At 41.3% G+C, this 14,881-nt stretch overlaps 1 protein-coding gene across 2 annotated transcripts in view; it reads left to right on the top strand.

The window, feature by feature from the left end:
• LOC140556126 (matrix metalloproteinase-16-like) overlaps positions 1-14,881 on the top strand; it is a 63,253-nt gene that overhangs the window by 14,084 nt on the left and 34,288 nt on the right. For both annotated transcript variants that reach the window (XM_072679684.1, XM_072679683.1), the window contains 2 exons: positions 133-255; positions 8,304-8,608. In XM_072679684.1, the coding sequence (XP_072535785.1) occupies positions 133-255; positions 8,304-8,608 (428 nt within the window). The remainder of the gene's footprint in view (positions 1-132; positions 256-8,303; positions 8,609-14,881) is intronic.

Here is a 14,881-nt window from a genome sequence, read left to right as displayed (position 1 = left end):
GCCTTATGATTATATATTTCATAAATGATAAGATGATTGTGTGTGCTATAGCATGTAGACAAGGTAATGTGGTGTGGTAGTAATCCAGGTCTGTCTTTCCCTGTTTTTCCTCTTTTTTTTTCTGTCCCATAGCTGGATGAAAAAGCCCCGGTGTGGGGTCCCAGACCAGCTTGGCGGTGCCTCCAAATTCAGCGTACGAAAACGACGCTACGCCCTCACAGGACAAAAGTGGCAACACAAGCATATCACATACAGGTAAGCTGAGCAACCTGAGAAAACCTCTGGCTAGCCAGATATTTTCTGTGTCTGACAGGAAGTGTTTTGCCTGGTTCAGGCAAGGAGCAGTGCCTGTGTAGCACGTGCAGGAGGCAAATAGTGCACTGCTAAAATAGCAGTGTTTTGTTTACAGCACATTGAAGATGGCGAATTAAGCAACCAACTCAACCATAATGATGTCATCAACACACTCACTGTGAATGCGCTGGGAAATGACCTGCTCTATTTACTCATGGGCTCACTCGGACATTAGATTTTGAACTATAGGGCTGGCAAGATAAAGTCTGGATAATGTCTGGTACAACACACCAAAAGGGGCTTTAGGGTCTCGGACCACCTCATGTGGTTTAAATGATTGGGTGTAGCTGTTTTAAATGCATCTTGGGTGTGTTTACAGTCCAGATTAGGGCTGAGCAACATGGTAAAAAATACTATATCACAATATGCAATATTTATCATGATACATGTAAGTACAGATGAGATACATAAGTAGCAACAGATTCTCAAAAACTACTATTCGGATATTCTGATTTTTAATCAAAATCTGCTGTACTTTATCTATTTAAAGCTGTCTAATTACACTGTTTGTAAAGAAACGTGCAGTTGAATATCGATATTCTTAGAAAAGCTTATTGTGTATTACGATAACAAAATGTAGCACTATACGATAAAATATCGTCATATTGCCCAGCTCTAGTCCAGGTACAGTCCTGATACTCAAAACTCATGAGGTGAAGGGGTGGAAACGGCGTCTTTATGTATGCCTATGTCCATGCTCTGTCTTTCGTGGCAAATACTAAGTTGGACAAAATTTACAGTTTACCAAAATTATAGAGTTTATTATAGAGTTTATTAAAATAAAAGTGTCAATCATTTGAAATAATGGATTATTATGGATAATTTTGGATATGTGTTAAAGGTTAGCATAGGCGCTTGTCATGTAATCTAGCACATACTAGCACATTTAAAAAACGTGTCATTGTCAATTCCTACCTAGTTTTCATTAGCAAGCAACAACGCATGACATTTGCCACTGGAAATTTAGCACTAACTTACTGGTGTCTGGCAGGTCACACTGTTCGGACAGACTGGGTGTAATTGAGCTACTGTTAGCTACTGTTAGTCGGCTGGTAAATTCTATACTGTAATTTCAAACCTACACATTTTTGATCAGCTGCAACTACATTAAGCAACATAGTAGTATAGTATTTTAAGCATAGCAACAAAGAGCTGTAGGAAGTGTAGGAGTCCAATTTGAACAATTTACACGTTTTGGCAAAGTTATTGCTACTGCTTCTTATTAGGTTAAATGGCCCCAACATTCTTTCAAGTTTATCCAACCTCACAACATTCTTGGGAGAAGCATGGATAGGTACACTGCACGGCTATGATCTATTAGTGTATGTGAGTAAGTGAGGCTAGCCCACATAACCGCAGTGTATTAACACTGCTGCTGTTGGCGCTGTGAAGGCTGTTTTCAAAAGCAAAGGCCGAGACAGCAGATGTAATGCCCTCATGTCTCTCTGAGCTAACCGGCGGGACTACTGGACTAATTAGGCAACCACATTCCTCTGTCATTCTTGCTTTCTCTCTCTCTCTGTCTGTCATCCAACCCATCTCTCATTCCTCTTTAATCTCTCTTTCTCCAACATGCCTAATATTCTTTTATCCCAGCTGTCTTCTTCTCCTTTCTTTCTCTTTCTGTCTTATTCTCCTTCTCTCACTCACTGATGCGCCAGCCGGCTATTTTAAGCCCAGTTTTGCTGCCTGGCATGCCCCACGATAACATCATTTTAAATGGTCTAACAAATATACAGGCTGGTGAATCACACATTGTCCAGCTCATGGTAGGACTATAAAAAGCAAATGCGATAATCTGCGTATTACCAACCATGTTTTATTATGAAATATGTGAGGTCTTACAATATTTTGGGGTTGAAATATTACGTTCCCTGACCTACATTGTATATAAATGTTATCCCTGTCCTGGATTCAGTAATGCATGGATAATCCTAAAGCTTAGTCATCTACATATAGTATGAGTTTTTCAGGAATAACTGTGATACAACAGCCCTGAGTGTAATCTGCCAGTCAAATCCTTGGGGACTGGACTGGGTCTCCGTTACTGAGAAACAGGCTGGTTAACTAGGGGCCTGTAGTGGAGCATGGAGGCAGAAGGAGAGATGAGTGTTTTACATGCAGCGATGCTGCTGAGGACAATGTGTTTACCCCCACAGCAGAAAGAAATCATTCCCCATAGAGCAGCTTCTCCCTCCTGAGGAATAACATCTCAGCCAATATACATCCCAACTTACTGCTTAAACACATACAGTATATTGTTGTTGTGTTCTTCTCCACTGTGTGAACTTTTCATGGTGAACAGACCAGTAAGTGTGCTAAAATCCATTTAGTTATTGAAATGTTGGTTAGAAGAGCACAGTTAGAAGAATTCTGGTTTAATTGAACTCCAGTCACACTTTATTCAGGTCCAACAGCGGCTTGCCTGATTTACTTTAATGCAGGACTGATGAGATAAACTATGTATTTGATGGTAACAGTAACTACTGGTCATCCTCAAGGAGACCTGATAAACAGCTTTACGTAGACTTTTCTCAGATTGGGCACTCTACACACAGCTATATGTATAAAGAGAGTGTTGTATACATAGAGGGAGAGAGAGAGTGTATGTGTGTGAGTTAAAAGTGAGAGAGAGAGAGAGAGAGAGGCTCACAGAGAAAGAGAGATTATGATTATGTAATGGGATAGAGCTTGGCGGCTGAATGCTGTGGGAGTTTCTCTGTGTTTGTTGAGTTTGCGTGTGCGTGTGTGTGTGTGTGTGTGTGTGTGTGTGTTTGATTATGCTGTCTTGTAGTCGGGTGGAGCAGATGGGTGGGCAGATGTTGCTCTCTCTACTTCCTGTTTTGTGCCCTATGCTGGAATATGCCATCTTAAGTGCACCCCTGTCTGAACACAGACCAGTGGGTTGGGTCTTTGAATATTGTGTGTAATTACATTCAACATAAGAAACGACTGATGGTATTGTAGATTTGTTGAGATGTACATGTAAAAAAGCAGTTAGGAAGGTATTAAAAAGCCTCAAAAATACGCTAAATGGACAAAAGTTTTGTGACACCTACTCATTACACCTACAGGAGCTTTTATGTCCCATTCTAAATCCATAGGCGTTAATATGGAGTTTCTCCCCCCTTTGCAGCAGATTTGGAAGTTTGCCATATTTTAGTCAGCTGACTGTAGAACCGAGAAGGGCCAACCAGAGCGGGTGCCACTAGAGTATTAAAAAATGCCTACCATAAAATTACCAAAAGAAAACATGGTTGTAAACAGGCATGTAAAATGGCATCTGAACATTTTAACTTTACCAAAGTCTTATATTTTACTACTTATACACCAAAGAACAAACTAAAATACTGAACAGTTGCATTGTATGGCACCTTTGAGGTTTACAGTCCTTGTTTAATTTTTTTTCTCTCACTGAGAAAACAACATGAATCCCTCACTCCAATTAAGCCTTAGTTTTGCAAGCCAAGTCAAGTTGCAAGTCAAACTCGTGTTGCAATTTAGTTAACATGTGATTCGAATACAGCTTAAGTCTGAGTCTGTACCTCAGGTCCCCATTTTTGCCAGAAAGCAAAACGCAGAAGTGCTTACCAGCCTAGTTTCAGCACTGGCTGACAAAAAAATGTATTATGCCGCTAACTTGCCAGACCATTTGTCTGGAAATGGCCAATCATCAGCTAGAAAAGTAAGGGTTTTTTTTCCTGAATTTTTTTTCTGAGCCGACAACCTGTTTGGGTGGGAACTGCCCGTCCTGTGTACACCTGTAGCTACACCACTTACACATACACCCATTGCACATACACTTTCCAGTCTGCTTTTCAACTGAGAACTGTTAACGGATGTACCACAAATCTGCTGTGGATCCTTGTATATGTATGTGTGCGCGTTTGTGTGCGTGTGTGTGTGTGTGTGTATGCGTGTGTGTGTGTGTGTGTTTTTGTCAAGCTGGACAACGTTTAGCTGCTGGGTGCTGATAATTAGCCCAGTCTTCTCACAGTATGTAGTCTCAGCACCACCGGATCTCATCCTAATTATCTATCTCTGGCACAGTATTATGGAACATGAACACACACCTTTTATCCATTCACTGTATTACTGTTGTATTACTGTTGAAGATTATCACCTAAAGTTATCCTTTCTCCGTTTTCCAGTGTATACAAGACACATGAGAGGAGTTTAAAGGCTCAAGCAGTTCATGGAGAACTGCTTTATTCTTATTGACACACATTCAGTACAGCTGAGGTGGCCTGAAAAGAATGTTTGGGCAGTTTGAGACCAGGAATATTTGGCATGAGTTGAAGCTGTTCGTTTGTTTGTCAGCCAGTCTGGGCTTCAGCAGTCACTCATTCTTTTTTTGGCTTTTTTTTTTTTTAAGTATTCAATCCTTACAACTTTAGTGTCACATTAAAAAGGAGACAGATTAGCTCTTTTTCATTCACAAGATGAAATTCAGAACATAACATCCTTACGGTTCTGGATCAGATAGCTTTGCTTCCAGCAGAGCTCAATACAGAGGCACCACAGCAAGCCCCTGTGTAATGGAGCAAAGCTGGTGCACATGCTGTTACAGTGGAACACAAAGATAAGAGTTCTCCTGTAAGCAGGGCACTGTCAGCTGCGTGTGTATATGTGACTGACTTGCAGTGCCACGCTGGAGGCAGGAGGGGACACATCTTCAGCAGGGATTCTTCTTACTCAGCCCATTTCAATGACACCTCCTACTGACTGTAGAACTCCAGAACAAGCAGTCTTCTCTCTTTCCTTCCAAGGTTCTGCATGTGAAGCTCTGGCCAGTATAGAGGAGCTGGTCACGGCTCAAAGACAGGATTATGATTTCTGGGAAGTACTACCAGATGTTGATCCAGGAGATGTATGTGGATGTATAGTGATGGCCAGAGAGGCACAACTACTGCCAGTACCTAGAAGGTAGACAAAGGAAGCTGGCTGGAGAGAACAGACTGGAGACTGGAGGAGTTTGTGAGCTGAAACTATAGTAGGAAACTATAGTAGGAATAACATTAACGCATTTTATGTTGTCCTCAGTACCTACCTATACCATTTTTAACAAGCTGCTTGTCCTTTTTCTGGTCTAGCAGGCAAAGGGTCTTTTCTAATCACTATTGTGTTAATCCCCATCCACATGAAAACGTAGTTCTCTTTTCAAGGTGGAGATTTTTGAAAACTGTTGTCGTAAGGAAGGAAAAAACAGGGCTTTATGAAAACACTGGTGCATGCACCTATTTAATTAGTTTCTTTTAGGCTTTTTTTCTCACTGAGAAAGCAACAAGAAGCCTTGAGCCTTCACTCCAATTAAGAAGTCTTAGTTTTGTAAGACTTAAGCCTCCAGTCTGAAAGTCAAGTCCAACTCGAACTCTATTTAAATTTAGAAACCATAATTGTGTGCCTTGAATAGTTCACTACTTAGGGAGTATTGTGAAATATCTGTTTTTAAGAATATCCGGATACGTGCGGACGGTGTCTTAACCTTACAGTCTAGAGAGTTTATCTAACATGTAAAGATTGACTTGACTAATTTGACGCTCCCGGATTTATGTTGTTATTTGTTTCTGTACTCAGAATTAGACAGCTTCATCTTTTGTTTATCTTTTAGAAAGAAGTGTAGACGACTTGAGGTGTTCTTTGGATTCTGTCCTATTCAAATTAGCTAGGGATATTTTCGGAGTGAACAGTGAAGCACTTTAGTAAGTTGCACTGGATAAGAATTTACTAAATTGCAAAAATAAATGTAAATATTAGGCTGGAAAAGTGATGTTACACATATGTAAATATGAGCATATCTCTATGATGTGGTAAGTCACGCCTTTTCTTTGAAAGACTGAAGCATGATCATGATTTGAGCTTGGACCGCCAAGTTATCAGTGGAATATGAGCTTGGCTTTCCATTCAGTAAATCGACTGCAAACCTCGCTAATAGTAGAAACACAGCTCCAACAGTGAATCATTCCATTAATGAAGTCTTAACAGCAATATTTCTTTTGTGGTAATTATCTTAAAATAAAGATCTGTTTATTTTTTGCTACTTAGATCCTGCTGTGTCCTGGCCATAGCTAGAGTAATTAGGACATAGAGGACATAGTCTATCAGCCATATAAAACCATAGAAGATGATTTAAATTCTTATAGAGAGACAGATAGAAGAGAGAAGATAGGTAGGCGAGAGGGGAAAGAATGTTGTAGTATGTGGAGAAGGTGATATAAAATATTGATTCAGTTCAATATTGCAGAGCAGAGATGACCAGTGGGTGGTTTTTAAAATAGCTGAAACCTTCGGTAGGTAAGAGGTGACCGTGGTTTGTTCCATGAATGAAGAATCTCTGTAGTAATACTGCAGACACTGCCAACTTTTCTTGGCTGCCCTGTGTCTGGGCACAGGGGTGCTCTACTGGTTTCCTATGGCATGCATGTCTTCTGCTTTAAGGGATGCCTAAACCTAACCTAAAGGGGTGTTCTAATGTTTTGATCATTGCATCATTATGAATATTCTATTATATTTATCATATTTTTAGGAGGGGGGGGGGTGTTTCCAGTCTAGCCACCCATGGCTAAGACTGCATTAACAGTATATTTTTCAGTCTTTAAATGCAACAGAAAGCCCTATGGGAATTCATGTTTGCGCTATCTAACATAGCACACATTTACCAAAAAACCCTTCAAACTCAGTATTAAAACCCTGAAACTAGAAAGGAATTGAGGCAAACTGTTGGAATATTTCTTTAACAACTCCACTCACTTAAGGAGTCAGCAGATTAAGCAGTTTGCTGGAGTGAAATACTTAAAAACTGAATTGAAGATATTTGCCTTATTTCAGTCTTTAAAAAAATGGTAGAGGTTTGAAAATTGCCTAGGCCTGCAGCGCTGGCTGAGCAGTGAGCTGTTGATAATCCTTAATTAGCAAATAAATTCCAGCCTTAGGAAGTTCTGCGGTTTACTCAACACCTACAGCACCTTCAGCTGCAGCAGCAGGAGACTCCAGTAGCCTTTTTCTTCAGTCTCTCTGTCTCACTCTTTCTCTAGGAATGTTAAATCTCATACATTACACAGAACATGTGACTGCAATGTATGTCTTGGGACATATTATATTGGTGTATTGATTTTTTTTATTATTGCAAAATTCAGTTGTCATTGATTGATATGTCTGCTAAATGGTGTGATTAAATATGGCATAACTGTGATATACTGTACACCTGACAATCTGAAAAACTATCCAGAAATGAAAAAAATGGGCAATAAGATGTCATGCACGATTCCAAGCTGACCTCAGTGCTACATCAAGATGACAGGAGGAAAAGATCTAAGTCACTTTGAAAGAGAGTTCATTATTAGGCCATGTGCTTCAGTCGCAAGACTGCTCAATTGCTCAATGAGGCTGTTCTCTAGATGGCTACCGAAGGGAAAACCAACATACAGTAAGGTGATGGGCACTTACGAGCCTTGGTATAGATTCTATACCCAGACCCAGAGTATAACACTGTTCTTTCAAAAGATCTTCCCTCAGGTGAGGTTTTTATGATGGTGGTAGAGAGCACACCCCAACTCAAAATTTCTCGTAAGTGTTTATTTGGCTTGAGATATGGAGACTGCATTGTCCATAACATAGTTCACCTAATTTTCATACTCCCTTGACCCTTGACCCTTTTGTGCCCTGTGGATGGAATCATTGTCATCCATGTGGAATGAAATATCTCATCACTGGACCGCCTTACTGTTAGGGTCAAGCATTCTGGTCTGTATCATTCTCTTTATGCACTCTCCCACTTGTGGAGAATATAGTGAAGAATGGCTTAACTGCCGTTATCCCCTTTCCACGTCTCTGTATTGAATTCTAAGGGATTCTTCTTGCTGATATTCCCCACATTGACCTTCTCAATCAGTGAAGAAGACTCTAGTCTTTTTAAATGATGTTCACAAATTCTTCTCTTTCTGTTCCAGCATAAAGAACGTCACACCCAAGGTCGGCGCAGAGGAGACCCACGATGCCATCCGTCGGGCGTTCGAGGTGTGGCAGAATGTGACACCGCTGCGCTTCGAGGCTGTTCCCTACAGCGAGCTAGAGCGGAATAAGAAAGACGTGGACATTACGATCATATTTGCATCCGGATTCCATGGGGACAGCTCACCCTTTGATGGAGAGGGGGGCTTTCTGGCACACGCTTATTTCCCTGGGCCAGGGATTGGGGGAGACACACACTTTGACTCAGACGAGCCCTGGACTCTGGGGAACCCCAACCATGATGGTGAGTCTGGCTGGTACATTGGACAGCTCCTGTCTGTGCTCTGCAGCCTTAGACTGTAAAGTATCATCCCACAACACGCTTTTATGTAATTGTGGTTCTGATGCTAAAAACAGTGTTTCTGGTTTTCACACCTCAAGAGAAAGCTGTGAGTTCATACATTGTGCAGTACACTCATGAAAGCGATTATTTAAGGTCTTGGATTTTGCCCAATTCAAAAAACCTGCCCTCAAGGCGAGCTGTATTGCGTTTCATCTAGTCAGCACTAGTATGTACGGATGAGCCCATTTTAGACAGATGTACTAGAGCCTACTGGAACAGTGTGTTTATGCTGCTGCATCCTGGTCCTGTAAGGGTGGGAAGATTAAAATACAGCATCAAAAAAAACTAAAACAATGTTTAACGAAGTATATTGGAATTTAAATCTATCGCTGATAGTCTGTTTCTGAGCCTCTCTCATCTGCTGTCTTATTTGCATCTTATCAGAGTAAAGTGGTCAGTAAGGAGGGGGGCATGTGCTTTGTGTGCACAAGGTTTATTTTCTGAAGATGCTTATCGACTCCAAGGATTGCAATGTTGGGTTTGTTTTGGTAGAGCCAGTCACTGAAACACAAAATATAATCTTAAGACCACTGAAACAACTTTGCAGCAAATCTGAAAATATATGTATAGTTACACCCCTATCATTCAGTGCCATAGCCTGGGCTATGGTATTGGAGAGCACACTGTGATACGTTTGTTACCAAGTGCTTAAAGTAAAGCATGAGTGCAGTGAACCACATTCACTGACTTACAGTAAGTAAATCTGCCATCTAACAAAGTCATTTTAGGCTTTGGCTTTTAGCGTCTCGGGCAGCAACAGTGCTGGCTGGAGGCCTATTCGGCTTCTTATCACAGCAGATTCAATCCCATTGTAAGTCTTGATGTGGCGGTAAAGATTTTCCCCGTGGGTTGCAGGAAGCGCTCTATTGCGGACCATCAGCGATAATGAGCCGGAGAGGCATCCGTCAGAGTGCGGGTGATTCATCCATGCTTTCTCCCTCTATCCAATATTGATGGGACTGATTTTGGAGATCCAGCTCACTGCATGCTGAAGACATGGAATTATGCATTAGATTGAATTATACATCCAATGGAAAGAAGAAAAGAGCATGCTGTCGAGTAGGGGTACATGCATGCATATTTCATCTGAGACAGTGACCGAGGGTGTGTGGCCGTGACAGTGGGACGCACGAGAGTGTGTGCGTGTGTGTGTGTGTGCTTGGGTGTTTTTTTTTTTTCCTCTGCATGGCATATGGAGATGTCTAAAGGACAAGAGGAAAGAAGCAGAGAAGCGGAATCTGGAAGGCTTGGTGTTCTGACTCACCATGGCTTGCAGCTATGAAGCCACACATACACACGCACACATGCATTCATGCCTGCACATACACACACACACACACACATATAAAGCACATTGCTTCATGTTCTCATTCCACAAGTAACAAAAAATGATGCCCGGAATCTTTTTTTTTTTTTTTTTTTACACAGCAACCTACTAATCTCTGCTACAAATGAAAGTATAAACTTTGTACTTATTGATTGTGACTGATTCAGCAGTAAGTGAAGTGAACTCCATAGGCAGGGTTCATTTTAACAGATGGAAGCTAACAGCCTTCTCAATAATAATAATTAATTTTTTTGGAGGCAGATGTTTTTACTCATTGAAAGCAGTATTATGCAAGAATAGTTTTTTTGTTTTGTTTTTTGTTTATTTTGCTCTTAGGCTCCCTCTATAGTTTGGGAGTGTAATTCACTTTTACTCCACTGCTGGAAATACAAATCATAGAGAGCAGCATAATAATGGCACATAAAATAGTAGTAAGAAGTGGCAAATAGGAAACAGTAAACCTGACTATAAATACAGCTATATTAATAAATACAGCTATAATATACATAATATAACCCAATTATATAAATAAGAAGTACTAGAAAAAGTGATTCTACGAGAAGTGTAGCTGCAGAGTGGCCATGACTGAGACGCAGCTCTCCATATTACAGGCCTATGGACCCAAATAATTCTGATGCTGTTATTTTAAGGTAAAATAAATAAAGATAAGGCTACATAATGTTGCTTTAAGTTGCAGAGCTCAGTTGGGTCAAATAGCATTTAATTACATTGAATTCTTACATTGAATTTAACAGACTTTTTTAGTTCCAACTAGCAATAATGTACATTCTACAGAGAAAATGCATTGCTTGTGCGTATATGTGTGTGTGTGTCCTTAAAAGACAGAAGGAGCAAAAATGTAGGAGAGAGAGAGAGAGAAAGAGAGAGAGCAGTGTGTGTTTCACTGTCTGTGACCTGGCAGATTGTGTGTGATCAAGTTTCTGCTCTATCTCAGCTCTCACATGACCAGTCTGAATCAATAAAAGTGGGCGAACTCAAGCAGTCCCTTTGAATTTCCTTTCATATCCATGTTGGCGAAGCTTCCAGCTGTCATTTGTCAGCCCATCATCTGGTTATGATATCAATATTCTAAGGAGGATTACTTCATCCAGCAGTGCTTCTCTTTATGCTTACTCTGCAATTGTATGACTGGATAAAAGACAACACTCCTAGCCAACGCATTGAAAAATAAAGGATCCTAGACAGTTCTTGAGCAAGTTATTGAAAAAAAAGGAACCTTTACATGATGTGGAGTTTCTCTACACTCATCTGACGTCATGTAATTAGAAGTCCATCCATTGAAAACTCTAAAAGTCTTCACTACAAAGAACCTTATTGGCATCTTTACGTATAACAGCCTTGTTTTGTGTTTGCATTTTCAGATTTCTTCATTTCCAAAAGATCTGAAAAATCATTTCACTACTGGTCTACTTCTGCCACTCAATACCATGCTTCACCACTTCTGGCTGTTTCTCTTTTTCCCTCTCCTCCCAAACATTCCCACCATTTGTGAGGGCATCACTCTTCCTCTGTTCCACTCGTCACCTTTCTGTCACCTTCACTCTCTGTCCTCCAACTACAGCTACAGCTTTTCAGCCTTTAGTCACAGTACATCAGTACATCAGTGCAGCAGCCAGCACTCTTACCTCTCCCTCTAACTCCCACTGTCCATCTCTGACTCATAATCGCTCTCTCTCTCTGTCTCTCTCTCCCTGTATATGTAAGTGTGTGTGTGCGGGGAGAGAGCAGGAGAGGTCAGGAAGAGGGAGAACAGCTGATGATCTCTGTCTCTCTGTCTCCCTCTGCACACACACACACACACACAAATCAAATCCCAGCTGGCCTGTTGCTAGGGAGGTCTGTTGGTGAGCTTGTTGTGGTTGTTTAGTTGTGAGTGAGGGATTATAGTCCCCTCCTCCAGCACGTGGGCCAGCAGTGCTGCTCCTGTCTGGCATTGCTCTTGTCTGTTCTGTCTTTCTCTCTGTGCCCCCCCCCTCTCTCTCTCCCTGTCCCTTCAGTCTCTCTTTGTGCCCTCTGTCTCTCTCTGTCCAGTCTCTCCGGTACCTATGTATCTTGCTCTGTCCACTCTGTCCCTCTACATTCCTTGCCTCTCTCTTTCTCTCACTCTTCTGCCTCACTCATTTCCCCTATGAGTCCATTCTGCTTCAACCTGCCTCACTCCTTTCCCCTCTGACTCTTTCTGTCTGCTCTTTCTCTATCCCCTCTACCTCATTCTACCCCCTCTCTGTGTACTCCACCTGTTTCATTCTCCTCTGCCTCTCTCTCTCTCTGCCCCCTCTCATTCAGTGTCTGTCTCTCTGTTCAGTCTGAATCAGTATTTTCCTTTTTGACCCTCTCTGCTTCACTCTACTCACTGTCACTCCATGTCCTCTCTCCCTCAACCTTTTCACTCTACCTTTAATTGTCCCTTCTACCTCATTTAGCCCCTTTCTCGCTATATCCGTTCGGTCACTATCTGTCCCTTTTGCCCCACTCTATTCCCTCTGTGGCTGCCTATCCATCCATCTTTACACATCCATCCATCTCTTGCAAGCATCTAAGTCACTCAATAGCTGTCTCTCTTCATTTCCTTTTCTACCCCTGAGGTAATGTGTGGTTCCCTGTCCCACTGTCCATTCAGTCTTCCACATAAAGAATGCACAAACCTATACCTACTATACCATACTATACTATACTATACTTCAGCAACTGCCAGAAGGCATGTGAATCGAAAACAGCTGAAGCTGGGCTGTGCTGAAAATAGGTCAGGACAGTAATGTATAACACACTAAATGGCAGTTATCCTGTGAGGATGAGAAAGAGTGGGTCACAGCTAACAAGATCATTTGTCTGGGCCATGAGAGCATAACACACACATACACACACACACATCAAAGTCACACAAACAGTACTTTTATCCCACTATCCTTCTCTCTCTCCCTTCCCATCCCTCTTTATCGTTCTATCTCACTTTTCACACTCTCTCAGTTTCCCCCAGTGTCTGTGCACTATAATGTCTGCTCTGTCAAAACCTCCCTTAGGAGGATAGGAGCAGACAGAAAGAACAGTGCTTGCTCGCAGGGCTGTATGTGTGTGTGTGTGTGTGTGCATGAGTGTGTGTGTGTGTTTGGGCCTTGGGCCACAGCAGCAAGATCCATCCTCTCCTCCCAAAGCTGAATCACTGATGCTGCTATGGCTTGAGTGAGAGAGAGACAGAGAGAGATAAACCAAGTGACTTAAAAGGGAGCAAGAGGCCTATCTGGGAACATCCTTGCACCTTGTTTGCAAAGGTGTTCTTTTGTTGCAGCTGTTGATATTCTCACTCAACCTACTCTATCCATGTGAAAGATCACCCTTTCCTGTCTATCACTCATTGTTTGTACAATGTATGTCCAAATGTTTGTGGACACCCCTTATAATGAACTCATTCAGTGACACCCATTGCTGACACAGGTGTGCAAATGCAAGCACAAACACAGCTTGTTTAGTACTTTGTCTATTGCCTGTAGATTAGGACTCCCTGGAGCAGATAACCATAAACCTATTGGCACCATGTCTAATGCCACATGTGGGCTAGAGGGGTTTAATGCTCCCCAGCATTGAGCTGTGGAGCAGTGGATTTATGTTGATGCATCCAGTACTTTTGGGATAGGTTGGGGAGTTGGGGATGAGGTGGGGCGGTGATCCTCCAACATTCATGTTGCTGAATGCAATCAAAATGCTCCAAAATCTAGTAGATAATCTTCTCTGCACAAGTAGAGATAGTTAGTCAAAGAACAGCAGGGAAAGAAAAGCCAAGAAAACTATTTAAATGTCCTTAATTGCATTAGTATTCCTATCTGAAGTAGTTTTAAATAGTCAAAAACAGTATCAAAGTAGCTCAACCTTCATATAGCACTTATAGTTTCTACATTATATATTAATATATTATTAATGGGATAACATATATAATACATATGTATTACATGTATATATTAATGGGATCCAACCTGGGTTTAAATAGGCTGATTAATCTCAGCTATTTATAAACACTTGGAGCCTTAAACAGCCTTCTAATATGCTATTTTGCATGAAAAAAAATAAGGAAGTATATATTTGTATTTATATGTATGTATTTATTCTTGTCTTTCTTTGTCAAATTTTCCTTTTTGTCTCCCAATTTGGTACTGCTAATTTAGCCCGCCCGTAAGGTAAGGTCCTTCTATACATGCGAAACCAGCCACCACCACTATGGTCACCACTGAACACAAGTCCAAGGTGTTTTAGTCAGGAATTAGATCTATTCCTTTTTCCTTTTAATGAAGAATCTTCATTCAAAATGCAGTGTAGCCCAAGACTAGACTTAATCAAAGCCCAGAAAACCAACTTTTAGGAGTTTAAGGGGTTGATGCATCTACATATCTCGACATAATTCTTGTAGTTAATTAACTGTGAGAGAGAGAATTCCTTTTCATCTTGAACAAACATGCATGTAATGCAGCAGACCTGTGAAGTATGGTTGCTGTTTATAGCTCTGCTGATACGGCGGCAGCATGGCACCATACTACCAGATTACACTCCAAAACCAGATAAGGTTTCGGAACAGTTTCTGTTTTCAGATGAAATGCCCCGAGACTGACGTGTGAGTCCCTGAATCCAGCAAGTTTTCATGCTCTGAAAGATGTTAGTGATAGGTCTGCTCTCAGTGCACACACAAAAAGAGTGGAACATCTACCTACACTCATGCAGGAAATGAAAATTCCAGGCTGATGTTTTTCTCCCAAATAGACATGGGGTTTAGGACAACAATGCACAAGAAGCAAAAATGTAAAGAATGCATCCATGTTTGGAGGCCCACTGAAGCCTAA

This window comes from Salminus brasiliensis, chromosome 5 (assembly GCF_030463535.1).
Source record: "Salminus brasiliensis chromosome 5, fSalBra1.hap2, whole genome shotgun sequence".
Classification (NCBI taxonomy): Eukaryota; Metazoa; Chordata; class Actinopteri; order Characiformes; family Bryconidae; genus Salminus; species Salminus brasiliensis.
This window is presented reverse-complemented; position numbering and strand designations above follow the sequence as displayed.